Source organism: Seriola aureovittata, chromosome 13, assembly GCF_021018895.1.
Source record: "Seriola aureovittata isolate HTS-2021-v1 ecotype China chromosome 13, ASM2101889v1, whole genome shotgun sequence".
NCBI classification, from domain to species: domain Eukaryota; kingdom Metazoa; phylum Chordata; class Actinopteri; order Carangiformes; family Carangidae; genus Seriola; species Seriola aureovittata.
Window position 1 is genome coordinate 15748536 of NC_079376.1, and position 24264 is coordinate 15772799.

Below are 24264 nucleotides of genomic sequence, written 5' to 3' on the forward strand. Positions count from 1 at the left end.
TTTCTTTATCTGAGGATGAATTGCCACTATAGAAATGTACATGCTGAATCACAGCACCAGGAATGTAGCAGGGTGAAATCACCTGGTGATTGCAGTATGGCTGAGAGAAATCTACGGGATCTGAAGGATTAGGTACCTGGTTTGAATTTGTGCTTCTCCAGGAGCAGACATTTGCCCTCTCATTAATGACAGGCCAATGCTAACTTTGGAGATGGGACTCGTTACCAGCAGTAAAGCCCAAGGGACGGGGCAGATTGGCACAGTCTCCAGACAACAGGGTGACACACATTCTGTCTTTAGAAAAGGTTTACGTCTCAGAAATGCATCCATCTCATTCATACTGAGCAAACAATGCACTGCAGATGTTTAGATTTATCTCTTAACTGCAGTTCTACATTAGTTTTTCCCCTATTAAACAGTTTTTCTCTTAATTAAAAATAAACTTGACATTAAAAGCTACCTCATTTAAAGTTAACCACGACATCACAAAGAAAATGATCTGCCTGTGATGTTTTTGGTCTCTAATTTGACAGAAACAGTCTTACAGTTAAACACACAGATAGCTAATTAGAGTGCAACGTTTACAGAGCGGGCAGCTGGGAATCTGCAAACTGAAAGACAACAATCATTAGTAAGAAGCTGAGGAAATATGACAAGGCTTTAGTGACCTCCAGTGGTCAAGTAGAGTAACACAGGCAATGATTTTACAGTTTATTACAACAATAGAACAATACTGAGAGAGAGAGATGAATCTTGATATAGCTAGAATGGCACTGTGTATACTTTGTATTTACAGTACATTACACACAGTACAAACACACCCATCTTGACTGCCGTTCACAGTACAACACTGCTACAGTGGACTGCACAATAATTCGATGACATGGCTGCACAATAAAAATAATAAGGATCAATATGATGCCAACACACACAAGCATAAATAATTCACTGACAGTACCAGCATACTGTACAAAATGTTCATTTGTCTCACTCTTTATATCAACTGTGTAGTGTTTCAGACAATAAATATTAACAGACGCACTGAAAACATCTTGTGCATTGATATGAACAGGGACAATGATGCAGAGCAACAACAGTTGTGTACATCTGAGGCCATTCTGACAGTGCTGAACTTTCATTCTGCTGCTTTAATCAGTGGGCTCGTTAGTACTAATAAAAACAATAGTAGTAACGCACCTGTCATATAAGCCACAATCCTCTTGTTTTTGAAAAATATATAGCTGCATTCATTTTACCGCAGCCCCCGATTTCCATTTTATGTTTAACATAAATATCCAAGGCCATTAATTGATCAAGAATCGATCAAACACATTCTGCCATATTTTGTCTAAAATACTGCACTTCTTCATTCATGTTTTTTTTGTTTACATACTTTTAACAGAAACCCCCATACCAACTGCAACTACTCTTAAGGGTTCATTAAATTCTGTAACTAATGCTCATTGCGATGATTTTCATTCTTCTGTAAAACTGTACAGTAAAGGGGCTCCTTCACTTTTTTAAATACAACACTACAGCCTTTTTTAGCATGTTCATACTATACAGTTATTTTGATATGTTTTTTGTTAATTGGTAAACTGTATTTTCGCTGTACTATGTGCTGTAGCTTCCATACACAGCTTAAAAATGTCCTTAACCTCATTATTGGTGACATACTGACTGGCTTTTTTGATTGGCTGTCTAACATTACAGCATTAGAACACCTCTACTGGATATGTGCAATGTTTCTCACTTCATACCATGGGATGCCATGTTGTCTGGGTCTCATTATACTGATAAATTACTTGCACTGTTCATGACCAATAAGTTAAATATTGGATCCAGAATTATGCATGCTGCCAGAGGGGGCAGCAGCAGTCTCCCTGGAGAAGGTTTAGTATAATGTATGTACAAGTCTAGGACGAGGAATCCTCCTCCACGGGGTGGAGAGCGTGCCTCTTTAGCAGTGTCTTTAGTATCTCCACTTCCCGCTCTGTCTCCTTCAGCTTCCTACGTAGTGTCTCATTGGCTTTCTGCAGCTTCTGGTTGTCCTGGGAAAGACACAGAAGATTTGTATGACATAGCTGTGGTGCATTCAAGTGCTGTAGTAGTTAGAGGGGAAAATAGAAACTTGGTCCTGGCACTTACTGATTCCAGAGTTTCGTAGGTGGGTTTGCTCTCTTCTTCTGGTTCTTTAGGCTTATGCACAACAGAAGCTCTGTTTTCCCACTTGGCACAGTATTTTCTCTGGGGCACCGGGCTGGGACACGAAGTAAGGGTAGGTGTTGTTGGGACTAACAGAGAAGGCTGAGAGCGACTGAGGTCGGCAGCTGCAGAGGATAGCTGGGGTCCCTCTGTCTGGGTGCCACTATGGACCCTCTGGGGCTTCGAATGGGAGGTGAACGGGGAGTCTGGGCTCCAGTCTTTGCCGTCATCTGCTGGATAGGGGAAAGGACATTCTTCTGAACCTGGAGAGTGGGACATCATGAGAAATGATTTCAAATGAGACAAATGAAAAGTGTAGGTTGTTAATCGTGGTATACTTGACTTTTATATCTAAGGAATCAATGACCACAAAACAAAATGACTTCAAGTGAAGTAATGTTTAAATCAGCATAACATAAAGATTGTTTAGATAGGGCCTATGTTAATATAGCCCTGGTGTCTTCATGCGTCAGTAAAACTGAAAGTCCTTCTGATCTTAAGACTAACTTTCTTGTAGCTGGTGGGTGATTCAGTATTACTGTAACTGAAACAGTTTATAATGACAGCTAGAGGGAAATCACCCAGACAGCAGACCCTGTTCTCGTCTTTCAGCTTCTGCAAACTAACGTGAAATTGCGTAAATTCTGAAATTCTGATTTTAACAGTTTTTCTGTAGTGTGTCAGGCAGTGATTACAGGAAATAAGATTTCTTGGTTAAACCACACAGTATATATAACAACTCTCAGCCACCAGATGGCACATCATAGAGATTTAGTGATAACTTCCATGTTAGATGCATGTTATGGTCTGCATACTTCTTTATTTGTTGTGATGAATAATACTGTGTGCGTGCGTGCGTGCGTGCATGCGTGTATTAATAGGACTTTTTATGCTTCAAATGACCTCAAACCCACCCTCTGAGGTGCCCATGGTGACAGGCGTCGAGCTCGGCGTCGGACTGTCAATGGCGTTGGACACTTTGGTGTTCTTCTTGCACTCAAACGCCACCTGGTCCTTGCACAGCTTGTGGCAATTCATCCCACAATCTGAGCAAGCCAAAACAATGCATAACATGTCAGAACAGGAACTAGCATCAGTCTAACTTTGACAAACTGACTTCTAGTGACTTCTGCTTCAACACTATCTGTTCTGCAAATGCAACTGTCAGACCTTTGCATGCTTACTGTCAAGCAAACAAATAGTTCTCAGATCCTTTGAAGGACGGGGGAGGGGGAAAACTGTGGTTCTGACTGCAGACTTTTTTTCTTTTTTTTTCATGTGTTGCAAGGTTCAGCTCGCAATATGCAACATAGAAAACCGCAGTACACCTTCCTAAGATAGCTTCACTTTACCTGCTCCCCACAAGACACTGTGTGCGCCTCTCCACAGTATAAAACTAACATGATACTCACATTTGGCCAAAGATAGACATGCCAAAGTTGCACAATATAGAGTGAGTGAATAACTACCTTTGCATCTGTAGCCTTGCTTGATGACACCCCACAACTGTGAAGGAGAAAAAAACACCCTTCACATAACTTAATATCAACAAGCAACAGCAAGACTAATAACCAAATTAAATATTGTTTGAGTATTTATAGACACCGACACAGCAGTAAACAGTTTTATTTCATCATACACTCTTATCCTTGAGTTTGTGTGTTGACTTACAAATCCTGAGCAGTTGTCACAGAAAGTGGGTTTCATGTAAGTCGCCTCCTGGAAGTTGTGGACAAACCCAAGCCCCAGTTTGGAGCAGATGACACTTGCCCGCATGAAATAGGCTGTGATCTCGTCTCTGCTGACAAGGCCTTCCCTGCACAACCCCAAATCATACACAGTATAATGTAATAAAGGAAACAGAGCTGTAAATGATACAATATTTATGGGAAATAAACATATTAATACACATTTAATTTCATACTTTAATATCTGTTTCTGCCTCATGTGCTTAACACTGTATTCCACTTTGTCACTGTATTGTGACAACATGGTAATATTAACTGTTGTGGTTTTCACATTTAGGTCTAATTGAGGTATCACATGTGCGTCTCTAAGTTGTGAACATCGTACAGCACTGGGTGTGCGTGAGAAATAAAAGAGTGAATATTTAGCGGGGGGGGGGTTATGGTTAGTTCTGCAGCTATTTTATGTTTCCTGTTGCTACAGTCATCACTACAAATACCACTTTTGCTTCCTCTCCACTGAAGTCACAAATGAGCTTGGAGTGAGTGTGCGACCTGTCAAACACTCACTTCTCTTTGTCCATGACACAGAAAGAAAAAGGAAAGCTAGCAGCAATTTTCTCAAAGTCCTCTTGTGAAATGAAGCCATTCTCGTCGTGATCGTAGTTCTTAAACACAGACTGTGAAAGACAGGAGGCAAAACCCATTGTTGCTCGAATGTTAGTGAACAATAGCTGCAACAGCTGTCAAAGGCTGTCAAAATGGCAGCATGCAGAAGAATAGTTAAAATTAATTATTATTATTATATAATAGTTTTACTGAGTAGTTATGTGGAGGCTGCACTTTAAAAACGGAAGCACTTACATCCACCATTCTCTGAACATGTTTGCTGATGGTTCGGGGGTCAGGTTTGGGAGCCACTCCTGGTGCCCAGTCAACAACCACTGGAGGTCTGGAAGGGGTGGCTGGCTGATAGAAAATTATAACATAATAAATATAATAACATGTAAAACAAAAACAAGCAAGACCAGGCAGCTAAACATGTAAAATATGGTCTATTACACTAAATTGATGCACAGTGCTCTTCAGAAGCAAAAGCAACACTGTCAACCGGCTAGGAGTCAAATAATTAGTTGAGCAATGCTTAGAAACACATTTAGGCATTTTGACATTTTGGGATATACACTATACACTAGCTTTATTGCTGAGAGTTAAATGAGAAGATTAATACCACCCTAATGAAAAGTATGTTGCTGTAGCCAGCAGCTTGTTAGCTTAGCTTAGCTTAGCGTAAAGACTGGAAAACATGGAGAATCAGCTAGCCTGGCTCTGTTATTAGATTAGATTAACTTTATTTATCCCACAACTGGGAAATTCATTTACCACAGCAGAAAATAAACATCTATAGAAGAAAACATCTATGGAAATATACAACAAAAATTATACCAATATACACTAATAAATACAATATACACAATACACACGATATGTACATGAAAAAGTGCAAGTTTGCACATGGTCAGGAAGAGCAGGAGTTGTGGAGTCTGACAGCTGCTGGAATGAAGGACCTGCGGAACCTCTCCTTCTTACAGCGAGGATGTAAAAGTCTTGTGTTTTCCAGTCTTTACATTAAGCTGAACTAAGCTTAGCTAAGGGGGTGGCTGTAGCTTCAGTTTTAGTGTGAAGAAATGTGTATTTTCCCCAAATATAAACTATTCCTTTAAGTATTGCTCTGCTTTTTAAAAATAATTTAAATTAAAGAATTTTGACTCCTAGCTTATTAAAAGCTGTTTCCCCATGTATTCTCTTAAGCTAAGCTAACAGCTGCTGGCTCTAGCACCATATTTAGCGTACACCAGAGTGGTATTGATCTCATCATCTAACTCTCAAAAAGAAAGAAAATAAGTATATTTCCCAAAATGTTAAACTATTCCTTTAGCTGTTTCCCACAATTACAGCCTTTAAGCTAAGCTAATATTAACCAGCTGCTGGCTGAAGCTCCAGATTTACTCTACTGACATGAGAGTTAATATTATCATCTAACTGTCGAAAACAAAGCAAATAAAAGGTATTTCCCAAAACGTCAGAGTACTGCTTTAAAGCCAGCTGTTAAACAGGTGTTCATTTAAAGTGTCTGCTTTTATCACTCACAGGTGCTTTACAGTTCTTAGGTTCCCTGGCGTAAGACAGTTCATAGATCTCATCCTCGGTGTAGTAAAGGTCCAAGGACAGCTGTGGGCAAAGAGACAACATATGTCAGCACATGGCTTGTAAACAGAAAGAGAAAGAGCTCTCCGTACCTCTGGATTTCTCCTTGAAACATGTTTTGATGAGGGCAAATTTAGGTCACAGGCTAACTATTATCTCTTCATGGGCATTCTGGCGTTCAAGTGCGATTAAAGCGCTGCACACAGATAGCACAACAATACAGCAATCTCAACTCACTCTCATTCACACTCAGTTCATCACCCACACACTCATAGATCATAGACTCTCATAACACCCACACAAGCGCGGACAATCCACATGCTCTAACATGCTCATTTGCATCTGTGCTTGCGTTTAGTACAATGCAGTGAATCAAATGAAGCTACATAACAATTTAAAAAGACTCTAACTGAAAGGTGCACTACCGTCAACAGATGGACCAAGTCCTTGTTAGCATCCAGCCTGGGTGGGATCTGCTGGAGCTGGATCAGCTCATTAATGTGGCTGTAGAGAGCCTGGAGCTTCTGGACATTGACCTTGTTGTCCTCCACGTAGTCTGACATGGCCTCGTTGACTGAAATCAGGTCTTTAAGGTGGACGCCCAGGATAGGGATTTTAAAACCTGTACACCTGTTGTAAGCTTGCCTATAGTTGTCATAATTTCTGCATGAGGACAGCAGGTCTGTCATCTCGTTCAGTACCTGGGGAGTGAATAGAATTTTTTGAATGTTTTGCTCTTAACTAACACACTGAATTTATTTCATGTATTCGGGTCTTTGTCTCATTTAAAAACCAGTGATCAGAGATGTGTTTAGCTGTCCTTTACCTTGGTGACCTCACTAGGTACATGTGAGGTGGTGTCTTTCAGTCTGGAGATCGAGCTGTGACAAAGGCCTCCTACCACCGCCATTAGTGTGTTGTAGTTGTGCATAAGATGTAGACTCTGGTGGATGCAAACATAAAAAGCACACATATCAGTCTATCCCTACACGTACACACATGCACAATTTAACTTGCTCCAGGTAGGCCAGGTTATGTAATCGCAACACTGCCGTTACATAAGCCACTTGTATTGTTGGCTTTTCTTACTGCCCTGATATCTCACTCTTCTTGGAAGTGCTTTTCTCTTCCCTTCCTTTCAGTTCTGCAATTTGTGCTGTCACTGGAGCATTATGGTGTGAAATTCGTTTCCACACCCATGGGTTTTTGAGGTTCACGGCAGTGAGCAGCAGCAAACTGGTGCATTAGTGTTACAGGGAGGTCCTCCCGAGTACAAGCCTGCCTAACGGCTCCCTGAAGCTGGTGCATCACTTCTCAGCAGGCTGCATGCAGCTTCACATTGAAGTGGTTTTAACAAGCAAGCTCTGATCAGCAGCTACACTCACAAGTCATTTCTCTCTTTTCCGCTTCCACAAACTCCTCAGAGTGTAAGTGTATTCTACCAGATGACTCCATTAGCTTGTATTCAGCTAATATTTTTCTATTGGTAAAATCTTTGGATATGATAAAAGCCTGCAGCAGAGCTCTTGAGAATCATTACCAGCTCTCTATGAATATGCATTATGCAACTGCCAATTATGTAGCATCTATAGTGTTGCTCAGAGTGTGACAATAGACTGTCATTAGTTAGATAAGGTGTGTGAACAATAGCACATAGATGCAAGCAAAAGATGAACGTGTAAAAAAATTTTTTTTCTCAACCAGGAACAGAAATTGTGAGAGTCCTAGTGAGGGGCTGATTGAACCACTACCTGTGCAACGTGGATAAACTTGGTGAAAACTTCAGCTCTCAGCTGAGCAGTCGGCCGGCTCAGCACCATCAGCTGAACCCACTGGGAGATACCATTACACAGGGCAATGGAACGCTCCATCACGGGAATGTCCTTCATGCAGCAGTTGCTAATGTAATTCTGATAGTCTACAAACTGGCAGAGAGAGCAGAGAGAGGAGCATGAACTGCTGCAAGGAAACTGCAATAAATTTACCGTGGGGAGGAAATACTAGGAGAAGCTTGTGCAATAAACAAATCATCAAAGTGCAAAAGATAACCTACGTATATCTGAATGTTTTTTTTTTTTTTTGAGTTGACATGAATGTGTATACTCACTGATATCCTGCAAAAAGATTTAAATTCCAGGTAGGTGAGATGTTCAGCCAATTCAATGGGCTCCAGGTGATCAAAAAGAAGAGAAACTTTCCTCTTTTTACTGCTGTTAGCTTTGATCTTCTGGCTGGCCTTCCATGACCAGTCCCGTTCATTTCTAGAAAACAACATGTTAGCATAACAACATTTACAATCAGCAAAGTTGGCATGACTTTATAATCTGGAAAATTACAGTTTTAGACATTGTTGCGCATATCAGTATAAGCTCAAACAGACATTTCTAAAAGCCACAGAGCATTATTTTTATTTTAGTCAACAAAAACACAAACAAAGATACCAACATGCTCAACTACAACACAGATTACATTTTCACAAATACGTCATTTTGAATTAGAATAGAGCTGGAACAATAAGTTGATTGAAAAATTGATCAATGGACTGAAAATTATTAGCAACAATTTTGTTGCAGTTAATTAAGTCAGTTAAGTTGTTAAAATCACTTTCAAGCAAAATGGCAGAAATTCAGTCCAGTCTGAATATTTCCCTTGACACTGTGGGGTCAAGTGTGAGATATAGCAACACAAGGAAACAAGGAAACACAAATGCAGCATATACATGTGCTGTAAATGTGATGTGAAGCAGTGTGACAAAAGCAAATCAAGCATTTGATCCACTTTAAAGCTCATTTAACAGCCTCAGAGTTAAACAGTTCACAGTTCAAAGTCTGGATTCTTGATCGTGACTGATTGCTGTACTTTCCATGACTCAACAAACAACTGAGAGTCGTGAAGGCCAAATGTCTCAGTTGCCAGCTGGTCAGAGATTAACACTTACATCCATTTGGTCTCTAGAAGAGGGCAAAGATGCTCCTGTCCCTGCTCTCTGATCAGCTCCCGGAACTCGTCCAGGCTGTCTGACAAGCTGTGGTGCAACCGAAACATCATCCAGAATTCCTGGGTCCAATGCCTGGAGGTCGGAGACGAAACCACGTGACTTATACAAAACACACAGCTAACGTTACACTCTGAAATTGTGTCAGTGTGTTGGACTGACCTGATGAGGTAGCATATCCTCTGGCACTCTGTTGGCTGCTCATTGTCCAGCGCTGTTTTGAATGTAAGGACTGTGGTTAAGGAAGTTGACAGATGATGATTATTAACCAGGTTTTATCACCTGAAAGTTAAAGCGGGAATTCAGGTTTCGCCACACTTTTGTTTTAGGTGAAAATATCTCGCCAGTAAATCTGCTGATCCTCGACACTGTTCACGACAGGTACGTTATGAGTAAATAATGAACATATGGCTGATTAAACTGCATAGTGTCTTCCCTACAAACAACTCATTAATAACTACAGCAACTCAACTAAAAGGCAAAGAGAAGTGACATTTGGAAATGTGGGAGGAGGCGACTGCGTGAAGCAAAACCCAGACGAGCATCCCAGAATGAATCATTCTGGCATACAGGAGTAAATGAATAACAAAATGTAAAAAGAAAGTACACAATCAATGTCGCCTATTCTGGAGAAAAACTGTTGATTAATGTGCATTGTTTACTGGCAGGACTCGGAAGATATTTTAATCAATGCCGTCTGCCCATAAGATCATAATTCATAGCTGTGGTTGCTCTGCCCTCCATTTTGCACATGTTGACCACAAAAACACTGGCCTGTCAATTTATATACAGTACGCACAAAAGCAGTTCATTATTATTATACGAAGCAGCTTTTATAAATAGACCAACACGGTGGCTCTCAATCGGCAGAAATCAGCTTGAAGTGTTGCACATAAAAAGGCTAATTGCGTCATGGGAGCAGAAGAACGGCCCACGCAATCCCAAGGCCAGACTGTGATGAAGGCTGTTAATGGCCCCGGTGTCTCTTCCCTGATCCTAACCCACACACTGAATTTATTTGATGTATCCTTTTGGGTCTTCAGCTCAGAGTGAGAGGGTTAAAAATAGCAAAGGGGCCATTCGGCGTTGCACGCTCTGACGTGGGTTCGTGTGAGCAGGGGCCTCTTTAAGCAATAGAGGGTCTATGTTTATATATAGTTGAAGAGGTCTTGTATGTGAAAGAGGCAGAGGTAATTAACACCTGAAACTTCAAGGCTGTTCGTCAGGCCAGTAAGCTCCTCTGAGAGGCTTTTTGACGCCACTGCTGTTTCCTGAATGGAAGCGTAGATTACAGTCCCTCTACTCAAGTCACAAGACACTACAAGAAAAACATGCTTTTTTTTCTAAGTGTGAAGTGGGGAAAATGAAATCAAACATTCTGAAAGAGACCAAATACACAATGAGGACAGATTCCCTGTTACTAGCATGGGATACAGTGAAGGAAATTTACACAGGGCAGCTAAAAATGGCTAAATGACAGAGATGTAAAACGTCTACAGCAACTGGCAGCAGGAGCAAACATGAACTGCCACTCGCCTATCAGATTTTGCACTGACAGCTACAGGCGGCATTGTAAGCCAAGTACAAGCTTGATTGCCCGTTGCTGTTGACAACCAAATGAAAGCAGCACACAGAGAGCCAGTGGCCTGATCCCATGTTGCATTTGGTGCTAAAAACAGGCCAAACGCACTGTTTGAATTGTCTGGCTGTGTTGCGATAGCGGTTATAGCTTGATAAAGGATATAGAGTAATGAGTTTGTCCAGCAGATCACTGGAGGAGATCAGGGAACGGTGCATGGTCAGGGTGATGTTCAACAAATGGCTGCTCCCACATACACAACCGTCCGAGTCTGCAAGACAAAATGCACACACTTGAGTGTACCATCATTTAATCAAAGTGACAACATGTCTGCATCACAGTGACATGGAAATTTGATTTCCCATGTGATTAGATTTTCTTCAGAAATTAAATGAAAATACATACTCTCAGAAAAAGATATAACACATTTCTGAAAGTTTGGCAGCCTTATCTAGAATATATAGGCACATCACTTATGCTACAAAAGGGATGTGATCACGTCTGCTTAGCTACAGGGACTCTTTCAAGGCTATAACACTCTGTTTGTACAGCGTCACTTTGTGTTTCATTCTATGCACTGACCTTAACCCTCTTTTTTTTTTTTTTTAAATAAGGGAAGTGCAGGGAATAGGTGTTTGTTTTTCTCCTGCATATCTTACATTAAATTAACAGTCCACATATGTGTAGCTTATTTCCTATCATTTAAATACTTTCACACACACACAAAATCCCCATTTCCAGTCTCTTAAATGAAAACATCTGCTGTTTGTTGTGATTATTAAGTGAATATGAAGACATTTAAATACATATGTACTTATGTAAATGTTGGACATTTTAAACATGATGAATTGAAAAACATGGATTGGTTGCTGGATTACTTGATAATCAAAATAATCATTAGTTGTCGCTCTAATCAAGTAAAAGACCTGTCTAGTCTTAATTTGGATCAAAACAAAAAGACATAACAGTCAAAATATTAATGACTATTTCCAGGCAATACTGATACGATGGACAGACTGCATTATGTAAATAAATCATTGAGATGAGGATGATGAGGAAATAAAGAAAGATACAACTGTATAAACCTCAGGTGTTATCTATGAGAACTGTAACACAGATTGTTCTTTCCATCAATGGAGAACAGAGGGTTAAGTGAAACCCCGACTGATGCCCACCCTAGTGCATTTGAACATACTATCCACAGACCCCGTCCTTGCCTCATCCTCTGACTGTGTGAACCTCTGCGGCTTGCATGTCTCACTACCTTTGTCGCTTCCTCTCTCCTTACATATTTCGCTTCCTCTCTTTGTGACCAGACTACCTTTCCTTATCTTTCTTGTCTGACTCAAGCACTTTGGGGAAAAAAAAAAAAAAAAAAAAAAGAATACAACATGCGTAAAAAACTATTCCATAACATCACAATACCAGATCTGACCTATAATTGCAGAAAACCCATTTACCAGCCCACTTAAGTGAACCAACACACCACTTATCCTCTGCGAAACTTCAAACCACTGTGACATGCAGTGAATTAGTGGCTGACATAAAGAGGAAGACCATTTAATTGTAGCTCTGAGAATATTATTTATATACCATGGACAGACAGTTTAGGCTGTTTACATCTTCCTCCCACAATCTGTAGAATATGAACACATCGTGCTGAAAATTTGAAGAACATTTGTGAATTGTAGAGCTGAGTTTGCCTTTAAGCTTTGGCAGTATCTTGACACCATCAAGGACAGCAGGAATCTGAGGACCCACTTTTAAACCACATCACCTTGGAAATACCTCAGACGCCATGGCAACATGTTTTCAAATCTTTGTTATCTGTAAGCAACTCACCACTCCAGCCACAGCTGACTAATCCAGCCCTCATATCCTGCATGGGGTGTGTTTCTGTTTGTAAGACACAGCCACTAACAGCTAAATCCAGTGACCTCACCAGTCGAGTCAACAACAGAGTGAAAGAGACAAGTGAAACAATGTCTTGTATTCAAAATGACATGGCTGTTAAAGTAGCAAAGCTTAGATGCAGTTAATATACATAAAGCAATACCGAATCGCCTGTTCTAACAATTTCGACTTTTGTTTTAGCTCACAATCTCCACACAGTCAGGTGTGAATCAGCCAGAGTCAGAACTGCGGCAAATGCACAACAGGAAGTCATGACTCCCCATCAAGTAAACAATTGCTCCATCCTTTTTTTTTTCACAACTTTCCAACCACTAACCCACCCCATGCAGGGTTAATTGCAAGAGGAAATCCCCTCTGGACTGTGTGTTAGTGACTGGAAAAATCAGGAAAGCTGCTGCCCGCTACACTGGAACTGTACGATACTATATGGCGATAAACACTGCCGAGGGCACACAGCGCCTGGCCTGCTTTTAAGGTTATCTTAGACATTCATCAGCCACACGCAGGTCTGGTGTGGCTCATGAATGTTTCCTTGTTATGACAGAGGCTATCAAGCTGGATGGTCCCTTTGTTTTAGAGGAATCCAAGTTAGATGCAGGATGATGGTTATCTCTCTGTATGCTGTGCAAAATTCTCCATAATAATCAGGATCACGATAACTATTTATAGTTTAGAGCAGCGATTCCCGAGCAGGGCTACTATTGCAGCTCTCAGGGATACATCAAAAGACTGTGGAGTAGCTCAACTCATTTGATAAAACAGAAATTATAATTTGGTTTAAATATGTACTGTATATATAAAACACCACTTGATCAAGAGTGCACAAAAAACTAGTTAGCAAGTGAGAAAAGAAGTTGAGGCAGTTGCTAAAGGTAATGGATCAATGGTAAAAACAGATTGATAACTTATTAAAATAAGCAGCTGAAAGTAAATAAATAACTGAAACAGACCAAAATGGCTAAAAGTAATGTAACAGTAACAGTTTGTTAATAGTTGATTCAAGCAATGGATAAATAATTGAAATAGTCAGGTAAAAGTAATGGATGAACAGTTGAAAAGTCGTGGTTCTGCCACTCCAAGTAGTAGTAGCACGAATGCAAACCTTGGCTGCTCAGTTGTGTAAAAAAAAAAAAAAAAATACTGTACCATCCACTGTTATATTGATTTTTATCCAGTATAAAATCAATCAAAATGAACATGTTTGGAACATGACAGGTAGTATTAGTGAAGGCGTGCATGAGTTTATCTGATGGGGTTATACGTCTGATAACAAAGGCTGGGAACCACTGCCGAGGGTGAAAGCGAACTGTCAGCCCAGTAAAAACCTTACTCTATTATTTTGAAGTTTGGGTTTGATGGTTACAGATTTTATACATGATAACTGATAAAAATCTGAAATTAAATCTAACTTTTACAAAAAAAACCCTAACAACAACAAAGTATACATGAATTAGTTTGACGCTGGGCATGATCAGAGCGTGCAGTGAAGCCCAGTGCAGTGTGGTCTAGAGAGACTGATGATGTCAACAGCTATTGATCCACACCTCATAGTGCTCTGCGTTTCAAAGGCTGGTCAGCATCTGAGGACCACTGTTTGGGGAGCTGACCTTTCGGCTCAGCCAGGCTTGAAGCTGCCATCAGGTAATCCTTCAAATAACTCTTACGTGCACTCTCACATTTGAAAAAGGTGGCAGGACTCATGGACCTTCGGGGGTTCGCCTGTGATGTGGGGCAGGAGGAGCAGGACGGAGCTCCATTTTATCAGGAGAGGCCATTCAAGGAAAACCCCAGTTATAACACACCGTACTGACAGATAATATCTCGAGCATGTGCGTATGAATCTAGTATTTTGCATAGTGACACCGAGATCACTTTTTTTTTTTTTTTTTTTTTTTTTTTTATATAAAAGGAAGTGGTTCACGGCACTCAATATTATTGTATTCTGGAGTTACTTAACTCTTCTTCTGATTAATCCTGTTTCCTTCATGAATCTGAAATGAGCGGCATTACTGCCTGGTTCTGCCTCTTTACAGATAAATGTCGTTATGGGATGTCATTTTATGTGCAGCTCATTGTAACACCTCTCCATTGCTCTTGCTCCATTTGTGTAACCAGGCAACGGCAATTTGAAAGCTCATCTCTTCAGAGACGCAATCACCATAACTCTGAGAGCACTCCAGACAACTTGATGAAGCCAATGATCTTTGCTTGATTGATCCAGCTACAGCCTCCTCAATCACTGCTGTGCTTTTTTCATTAAGAAAAAAACCCTCTATTAATCTTGTATCCAGTTGAATATTAATACTAATACAGTAATTGACAAATACAGTGCCGAAAATCACAATATCAGACATTGGCAAGCATCAATGGGAGTGAAAAATCTTACATTAAACAAAAACAAATGCAGCTGTATTAAGAGAATCCATTTTACTTTCAAATGCAAAACACCACCCTCCTCTTCTTTAGAAGCCTGCCCAAACTTGTCAGAGATTTGCAGCAAAGTTCCAGGACAAGTGGTGCGAAAAACAGAGACTTCTTAGAAACTACAACATGTGATAACACAAAGCACGGTTTCAAGTGTCTAAGCTTCCAATCTTATTGTTTCTCAATGGCAGAGACAAGCTCTCCAGAACAGCTCAAGTCAAACATCTCTGCTCCTGCTGTACACTTCACAGCAGTATTTCACCTTGTCACACTCAACAAAACTGCCAAGGCAGGTCAGCATGGACTTACCGAAAGACTGCAGACAGGCCTGGATGAGCTCCTCCCAGCTCGCCCCCTTGGTGAGGTGTCCCAGGGACATCATGGATTTACCCAAGGCGGTCTGGGCCGGGCTGGGTTTGTGGAACCGGTGAGGACGGCCTGGAGGAGAAACTCTAGCCCTGGAGCTGCATCTTGGAGTCACTCTACTTGAGAAACAGAGTGAGGGGGAGGAGGGGTGGTTGTAAGGAAAGTGCGTTTGGTACATGAGGATGTATACTGTGTGCATTTGTTTCAAACCATAATGTTATGAGACCACGGATTATTACACATATGAAATGATTCGTGTAATTGTCAGAGAAAAAAAATTACAGCTATTGTTTGAATTTAACAACCCCCACCCTGGGAATTTGCTATTCATTGTTCTCATTTCCTCCCTTTTAACTTAGGGAAATACCGGTTGATTGCGGACATCCAGTTGAAACTGTTGGGTGAGCAGTAAACAAGAAGGAATTTGGTTCAAGCATAAGCAGTGGAAGTGTGGCAGGTCGGAAAGTAACAGCTGAGGTTAAAGACTTCGTTCACCTGTGGCGCTTCTGTGCGTAAAATACTTCATCAATTCAATTTTTGGCACCGTATTATCATCAAATTAAGACACCTGTTTATTCACAGCTAGAGAAATCATCATAAAATCAACCCCGACGACTGAAATGATCAAGTTACTGTTGAAGGAGTGCGCACATTATCGCCAGAACCACACCTGAAACTCTTCAGCAAAAAAAAAAAAAAAAAAATTATAAAAAAAAGCAGATGATCTGACTTACGTATCGTCCTTTCCCTTCTCATCCGGCGACACACTTTCGTTTTGGTTGTTTTCTTTTGATTGGCATCCCATGGCGAGGTACTGGGCGACGAGCGGCTGTACTAGGCTGTCCATCTGGGTTCTCCTCGCTGGGAGCATTTCATCGCTCTGCTCGGATCAGTGCGCCTCCGCGGTCTCAGCAGCATTGTGCTGACTCGTCAATGAACATTACACAATTAAGATTCACCCAGCTTGTGTGTGAGTGGGCGGCAGTGCTGTTGCCGAGCTTGTCACTCATTCTCTGTCACACACGCACGCGTGCGCGCACACACTCACACACACACACGAGTGGGCTCTGCACTTCACCAGTCCTTACTACTTGCGTCCGAAGTCGTGATCGTACAGGTTTTATCATTTACAACTTTAATCAGAGGAGTAGTTTCTCTCTAGAGGGGAAGATCCAAGAAAATGAGAAGCAGTTAATACACTTTACAATCACCTCACTCATTTGAAAGTGTAATTCTGAAACTGTACTAATTTAAGTCTCCACACCTACATCAAATCATATTTAGAAATTAAAAAAAATATATATCATTACATTCACATAAAGAAATCAGGGTCCAGGTCTCTTCACATCCTGAATAAAACCTCTGCAAATCTGTGAGATAATGTGATCCCTCTGGTAGTTTACTAAAACTTCTTGTTTGTTCAGTCTGCAGAACAGGAAAGGGTGGCCCTTCCTCTACAGATAACATTGGCTGTAGGTTCCATTATGGCTTATATTGTATGAGGGATAACATTATTGTTGGTGGACCAAGGAAGATGTTTCCTGAAGTCTTTCGACTGCTTTAAGAAGTCTGCCGAGTCTTATCACACTCATCCCGGGTGGAGGACTGAGCTCTGTGATAAGGCAGTCTGTATAATGTGGACCGCATGCCAATGAAAAACAATACACTTGTTAACATTTTGATTTGATTTGTTAAACACCCAAGAGACATGGAAAATATTGATCTTAGTGATTTAAGGTCAGTGTTAATCTAGTGTGATGAATGACATTCACACATCAGAGTTGGTTTTTAAATCATACTCCTAATGAAATGAATTTTTTTTTCCAATTTTAGTGCCTTAATTCTTAAGTTGAATGTTTCCCCCTCCTACAAAAAGCACCTTCTTACTCACAAGAAGTGCTCGTCACTTCACACATATATATAAATATAGATAATGTGAAACCCCTAACAAATTACATCACTAGAAATATAGTTAATCAAAGCTTTTTGTTGCACGTAAAGCAACCAGTTTAAGCTTTGTGTTTGCCCCTTTTCACTTGACTTTAACTGAGCATATAAGCTCAGGAGTAACGCACACCATAGGACAAAGCATACAAGGTGCATTGTACATCAGTCTGTGATAACGTCTGAGACAGCTCTGTGCCCCCTGCACCCCAGAGCATCCTCCCTTTGATTAGGTGGCTCCCTGTGTGCTGTCCATGGACACAACAGTGGTTTGAATCCATGTGTCTCCACAGGGAGAATGAAGACATGAGATTCTGTGTATTAGCAGCTGGCAAACTCTGATAAGATAGCTTATCTGTACCCTTTTCTGTTGTTATCAGACTAGCCAGCTATGCCTTAAGCCTGCCCCCATGTGGCTAGACACACATTTAAATCTGATTTCTTTTTTTTTTTTGTCATGACCATGAGCCCAGTAATGCTGACAGGAATCCATTGCTTAAATCAAAAGTAACTGCATGAATTTCCAAGGAATTAGTGAAGCAGCATACATTACCGCTGGGGGTTTGTGTTACAGTACTACCATTGCCTCGTTGTGAGTCACCACCCAACCTTTAACCAACAACAAACTAAATCCTGATAAGAAAAACTGAAAGGTGAACTATTGAATAAAGGACATGTACTTCTACTAAAGAAGAAAGCATTGCTTCTGACATATTTCCATATCTTTAACTGAACAAGGCAGCAACAAAGAAACAAATGTCAAATGTGTTAAAGAGAGTTATAGTTACAGGTCTTTCTTTTTTCATAGAGTCAGCCGTCTGTCTGTGTGGGTTATATTACACTGAAAGACAATTAAAAGGTTTGGATAACAGAAATCACTGTGGTTTTCATGTGCTGTGCATCACTGTTGTTCTTATTCTCATCATCTTTTTTACAATTGTTTTAAGAAAAGTGTATGCACTACCTTCAAATTATTGTTTTTTTATTTGCATCTGATACAAATATGTTGAATATCCAGTACAAAAGTAAAATATCAAGAGTGTTTCCTGCGCATACCTGAACACAGATGATTAAAGATGATCAGGTAGCAGCTCAGGCATCAGCCCTGATGTCTGATGTTGCTGTAAAATATGCACCATGGCAAATTAGTAGTCAGCCATTTGCTGCTGCAGTTGTCAGCATGGTGATTTATGTCTGAAAGATGGCCTCCGCAGACCAACACAGTGCACAGATATGAAATCCACATACACAGAGAGACTTCACAGTCACATGCATGTACTTTGTAATGAGGATTAAAATGAATGGGCCTTTTCCTTTCCTTCAAAAGAGTGACAGACCTGGGACTAACAGCATTTAGCTCAGTGCTTGAGCTGTGGTCACCCCCTGGTGGATATTTTGAGTTATTCACTGACCAACCTTGGAAATATACTGGCCTTTAATATTTTGAATTATAGCTACAGTGTTAAAATGTTTCATTAATGTGTAGTCAGTCGTTACTGTACAAGCTCTGACTGCTCCTGTTGTTATTCCACCACCTCACTCAACACTGAGCAGAATTTAGAAAAGTAGGGCTTGTTAACAGTCTTGGATTTGACAGTATCTTGACTTTTAGCTTGATGTCCTGATTTTTTCGAAAAACGTACATTTGTTGAACTGGCCTGACGTCTAGTAACACAACCCTATTGAAAACAGTTTGAAACACACTAACCTCATCTTCAACTCATATCTGTCCAAATATGATACAAATAAAAAAAACTGTCAACTTATTCAAATGGCAGATTTACACAAATCATCACTATATGCTGATGTGCAGTTTGGTTAGCGAAGTATATAATAGCATGAATACATTTATATCATAACAAAAGATATTACCTTCAATTGGTGTTATTTTGGTCCCGTTAGCCAGGGGCTGTAAAGCTGAATGTGGAAATAACGGGGAGCTTTAAACGCAACGTTAAATTCGTTGATTTGCTTGCAACGGTAGCTAAGCTAACTAGCTAAATGACAAGTTGGAAACTCAACCGAACTAGTTGTTGCTTCGTCTGACGGAAAAGCGTTGACAGGCTTATACAGCAGCTTCACTGTTGTTGTTTTTTTTACTGCTTGAAACAACTCTTTCATGATTTTAAAATGGTTGTTCACGACATCCAGTTCATGAATGTCCTCAAGGGAAAACGCGTCAAACTGACTCTCAAGACTTCGTCCTACCTTGGCGTCGTCCAGCGTATAAATCCCAACAAAACGCTGATTTTGTCAGACGGTTAGAACATTTTTTCATCACATTGTTGAGTTAATATTGGTTTTCTTAATAGGCATTTGCTTCCTGCAGGCCACAAACATTTTGTTGTTGTAATTGACGTTATTTCTTGTATATTGCGTCAGTTGTTAGTGGCAGTAATGGCTGTAAATTTCCTGGCTCAAAAATGTTCTTTGGACATGAGATTCTCAACGGTGAGTACACTGATTACAAGTGATGGTTAAGAAAAAATAGGCTGAATATTTATAATACTTACGTTTTGATAGCTTGCTAACTTGGCGTTTTTGTGTAATTAAATCAACAGTGGAATTTACCAATGAAGTGAACAGTGACAATGGGTGAGTAAGAAACAGATAATGTGTCACTACTGGTGACAAAACACTGGCCATAGACTGTAACAAGCAATGTGTTGCACAGAACTATCAATGACCACAGACTTGAGGACCACTTGACTGTGGAAAAATTTCAGCCATACAGGAAGACAATCACAATGGGTGAGTTTAATTAAAAAAAAAAAAAAAAAACAAAGGACATTCTCTAAAGTCTTTCATATATTTCCCTACAGCTACATTCCCACTAACAGCCTCAAATTCATGTCTTTCAAATAGAAATTATTCATCACTTTCCTCTTCTTTTTTTTTTGCAGATGAAGATGAAGATGATGAGGAGTATATCAACTTTGTAGTCATTGATGAGTTTCATGAGAAGTTTGGACCTGCTGTATGTTGATTTAAAGTTTCTTTTCTGTTGCATAAATCACTGAAGTGTTTTTGACATAAATTTTTCTGAATGCATTTACGATAAACACAAGAAGCTTGTGCTACAGAAAATGGACCAGACTCAGTGAATAGCTCCCTAAGCTTAACATGTCCTATGATAACTATTAATTTAGCTATACAGACTAATGAGCAGTGATAATATTTATATGGACAGTAAATAACAGTGGAGATGTGTGTGTACTGAGACATCTTATCTTAAAAACGTAATCTCGAGTTGCCATCATTTAGGTGATGCACATCAAGAAGCAGTCTGTGATCAGTGTGGGAGCTGATGGAGTTGAGATATATCAGCATGGGAGACTGTGTTGGCTGCAGGTGAGAAGTCCTGTGAAGCACACACCTAGATTAAATTCCTGCTTTGTTGATTTCTTCCTTCCGACCCTCCTGCCTTTCTTCTTCCATTACGTTTCTCTTTAAAACAATAACTTTGGCTCACTTTCATTTTTGTAGATTGCCACTAAAAACAAGGTATACCTGTTTGATATTCTGTTACTCGGAGCTCGGGCCTTTAAGAATGGTCTTTCCATGATCCTGGAAAATAAGCACATATTAAAGGTAAGCAGTTTAGAAATCATCTTTAGTCACAGCATTGATTACTATCACAACATCTGGGTTGATTTTACATTTGGTACAGGTGATTCATGACTGCCGAGCCATCTCTGGATGTCTGATTGCTCAGTTTGGAGTAAAATTAACCAATGTCTTTGACATACAGGTAAATGCATACTGATATAAAGAGTAGCCTACACATTTCAGAAGGGAACATGACTTGTGGCCTGTGTCTCACTTACAGTTTCCATGTTTATCTTGTGTTTTTTTCCCCCGCATGTGTTAAGGTGGCAGATGTCATGTGCTTCTACTCAGAGACAGGTGGGTTTCTGCCTGACAGAGTCAGTACTCTGCAGGAAGTGGTGAGTCACCATCTGAAGGTGCCTTCCTCCCAGCTCTTATCCCTTCAGATGAAGTCACAGCTCACCAAGGTACAACACATACACACACCTATCTCAACATCCTCATGGTACGGCAGGAAAGCTGTTTTACTATATAGTTGTATCTGTATGTGCTTGAATCCATGTGTGTGTTTTTACAGGAGGAAAAGGAGATGTGGTACAAGCGTCCATGTCCTGTAACCCTGCTGAAGGTCATGGCTCTGTCAGTGATCCACCTGCAGCCTCTCAGACTAGTGCTGCTGGATGCTCTCATGACAGACTATATGGCCCTGGTGGATTCATACCTCAACAGCAGCCACTATGAACCTGATGAACTGGAGCATGTCAGCATGGTGAGTAATTCAAAAATGGGTTGTTTATTTATTTTTTTTGTCCACTTTGTACTTTCTGGCCACGGTTCTATGACAAATTAAGTAAAAGAAAAACAATATTTCTGCATCTAGGCTGGCCTCCGATTGGTTCCCTTTTACCCTGGTCCATTCAAAGAGTTGACATCTAAACGTCCTTTTCCTTCTTTCTGGGTAGTTAACTAGTCTGACATCGAAAGTAAACAAATATTGAAGTGAAGATCCATGTGATTATATATATATTTTTTAAATAAATATTTCACACACTACCTGCCTGTGTATGCATGTACCAAAACATATAAAAGTTTTGTCAAACACTGACACAAAGATTATTGATATGTATTTAAGCTGTTAAGTACACTAATGTTTTGGTTAGCACCTCAGTATTGATTTTAAGTTATGTAGTGTCTGAATTGATGACCAGAACTGTCTCTTTTCTAATACACAGTAATGCAGAAGCATCCAGGCTAATAGGTTAACCTCCCGTCTACTTGTTTACATCCATAGGAGAGTGTGTTGGAGTTGCCCAGAGAGCTCAGGCAGCTGCAGCAAATGCACCATGAGCGTCAGGAGTGGGCCGCTAACCACTACCCTGTCACACAGCACGGTCTGCTTGCTCGCTTCAACCCCCGAGCCAAGTCTCCATCCCAGACTTCACTTACAGCAGAGGAGGATAGCCAGAAACAGACAGACTCCTTTGGACCTGTAAATGTGAAGTCACCTTCATCAGCACAACTGGAACCTCTCCTCGCTGCAGAGGTCACTAGAGTTTCTTCGGTGGATGTTCATGCCTCTCCTGTCCCGCCAGCTCAGGCTCCAGTCACAGCCTCGATGTCAGACTTTGGGAAACAAATGCCCCCTGTCAATCCCTTGTCTGTAGGTGTAGGCAGAGGATGCACAGAGTTGCTGATTGACACACTAGGTAGAGGAAGATCCCTTGGGAAAGACCAGTCAAGCCTACATTCCTTACCTGCGATAGGAAGAGGCTTTTTTCTCCAGGTGCCCCCAGCCCATAACCCCAGAGAGAGCACTGGGGTCAAGAAAAGTCCAGGCAGGGCAGAGATGACTCCCTCTAGCCCCAGCTTCACACCATCCCAAAACGTGAACCCCCTGCCTGGCACCAGTGCTACTGACCTGCCCAACGTCACTTCTGGCTTGAGAGGAGACCTTTCTTCACCAACTCCCCAGTCCCTCACATCTTCACTGAGGCAGTCATTCAGGTCTTTCAGATATTAAAGGAGGAGTCACGAGGCCATAGAAGGACATGCCTTACAAATGTTTGCTGTTCCAGACTTTGTGATTTCATAGAGTGACCAGTAGATGGCAGTAAATATTCTGTGTTGTGCAAAGGTTTGTTTGATACCAGGTGTTTGTGAAAAATCATTTATGTTTGAAAAAATAAGAGAATAAGATTTTGTTGTTCAGACATTGTATTCTAGTTTACTTAAAATATATTTGTTTTGTTTTTGACAAAAGGCCTCCTTGTCTCTATATTTGCTTGTATTTTATGAGCTTTATGTCTGTAAATCCTTCTCATTTTTATATTTTTTAGTTTTTGATTGAGGGATAATTGATTGCACTCTTAATAGCAACACCCAGATAATTGATACAGTGTTTATAACTAATTATTTTTATCATGCTGAATGTGCTCTGATAGTACTTCAAAGTGCCAAGAAACAATAGCTTTGGCTGGTGGGACACAAACTACAACCAAAAACAGCACCGCATGCCCATTAAACCATAATGTGCTAAGCTTAGCGTGATTGATTACCCATACAGCTTGGCTTCTGTGTTGCAGTTAATTGATTGTGAAAAGCTGAAGCGGGCATTGATGGATCTGTTGTTAATTGAGCAAAAACATTGCTAGCTGACACTTATTTGGATTACTGGCAAAAAAAACCCCAAAAAACATTAGACTTGGCACCAGCTAAACAGTGATACTGACTCTGCTGCTTCAGTCATCGCTGCAGTTCAGATGTACATGATCACACTTGGCCAGCACCTGTGATGTCCTACAAAAGCAGATCTGGTCAATGTAATTTGCTGCTTGAGGTGCCCTGCAGACTTTGTGGAGAGCCACTGTTCAGCCCTCCTTGCCTGGATCATCAGAGGTTGGTGGCTGGGATCAAAACAAGGCATGGACACAACAGCAGGGCGTTGCTGCAGCCTGCAGCGCAAATGGGGCCCCCTTATATTAATCACATCTTATTGCTATGGTTATCTACATGCAGAGGATTGGGCCCTTTCCAGAGCTTTCTAATTGAAAGCATGAAACAGATAAAGTAGGATTTTAATTAACTGGGAGGGAGCCCGGCATAAAGCCTTGCATCTCTCTTAGCAACCAGCTCCTCCTCAGCTTCTGCTAAACACAAGCACGATGGATCCTACCCATATGCCTCCTTTAACCCTTTGAAGCGCTTTTGTTGCTCAATCTGTATGTGGGTGGGTCCAGCAAGGAACAAAAGGTTTAACACAATATCTTAATGCTGATTCATTTGATGTAAATTGCTGCACTCAAATCCTCCCAAAGTTACTCTTATGATACAGAATGGAGGCTTGTTGTATATGTCTGCATCACTTAACAGTGAAGCTGTGGGGGGGGGGGGGGGGG

The 24264-nt window shown here is 40.7% G+C and overlaps 2 protein-coding genes across 7 annotated transcripts; one reads left to right on the forward strand and one right to left on the reverse strand.

Moving 5' to 3' along the window:
- Window positions 1-698: 698 nt before the first annotated feature.
- LOC130179812 (RAS guanyl-releasing protein 1-like) lies at window positions 699-19332 on the reverse strand. Of its 6 annotated transcripts, none has more exons than XM_056392885.1 (20): window positions 19193-19332; window positions 18377-18441; window positions 18109-18161; window positions 16111-16534; window positions 15320-15492; window positions 10836-10943; window positions 9256-9316; window positions 9037-9168; window positions 8206-8359; window positions 7850-8023; window positions 6925-7041; window positions 6524-6799; window positions 6042-6122; window positions 4755-4859; window positions 4461-4570; window positions 3877-4021; window positions 3675-3711; window positions 3120-3251; window positions 2149-2468; window positions 699-2051 (listed from the first exon to the last, which is right to left on the reverse strand). In XM_056392885.1, exons 4-20 carry the CDS (start codon window positions 16245-16247, stop codon window positions 1917-1919), a joined length of 2397 nt encoding a protein of 798 aa, XP_056248860.1. In that variant the 5' UTR covers window positions 16248-16534; window positions 18109-18161; window positions 18377-18441; window positions 19193-19332; the 3' UTR covers window positions 699-1916. The 6 variants fall into 6 exon arrangements, with proteins under 6 accessions (XP_056248860.1, XP_056248856.1, XP_056248859.1 ...); XM_056392881.1 differs by having other exon boundaries at window positions 15320-15495; XM_056392884.1 differs by lacking the exon at window positions 18109-18161 and having other exon boundaries at window positions 15320-15495.
- On the forward strand, window positions 19328-23393 carry exd1 (exonuclease 3'-5' domain containing 1). The gene is made up of 11 exons (XM_056392888.1): window positions 19328-19580; window positions 19703-19771; window positions 19882-19915; window positions 19995-20071; window positions 20224-20297; window positions 20585-20671; window positions 20807-20911; window positions 20991-21071; window positions 21193-21336; window positions 21447-21638; window positions 22161-23393. The coding sequence occupies exons 1-11, from the start codon at window positions 19451-19453 to the stop codon at window positions 22887-22889; spliced, it is 1722 nt and encodes a 573-aa protein (XP_056248863.1). The 5' UTR covers window positions 19328-19450; the 3' UTR covers window positions 22890-23393.
- Window positions 23394-24264: the final 871 nt, after the last annotated feature.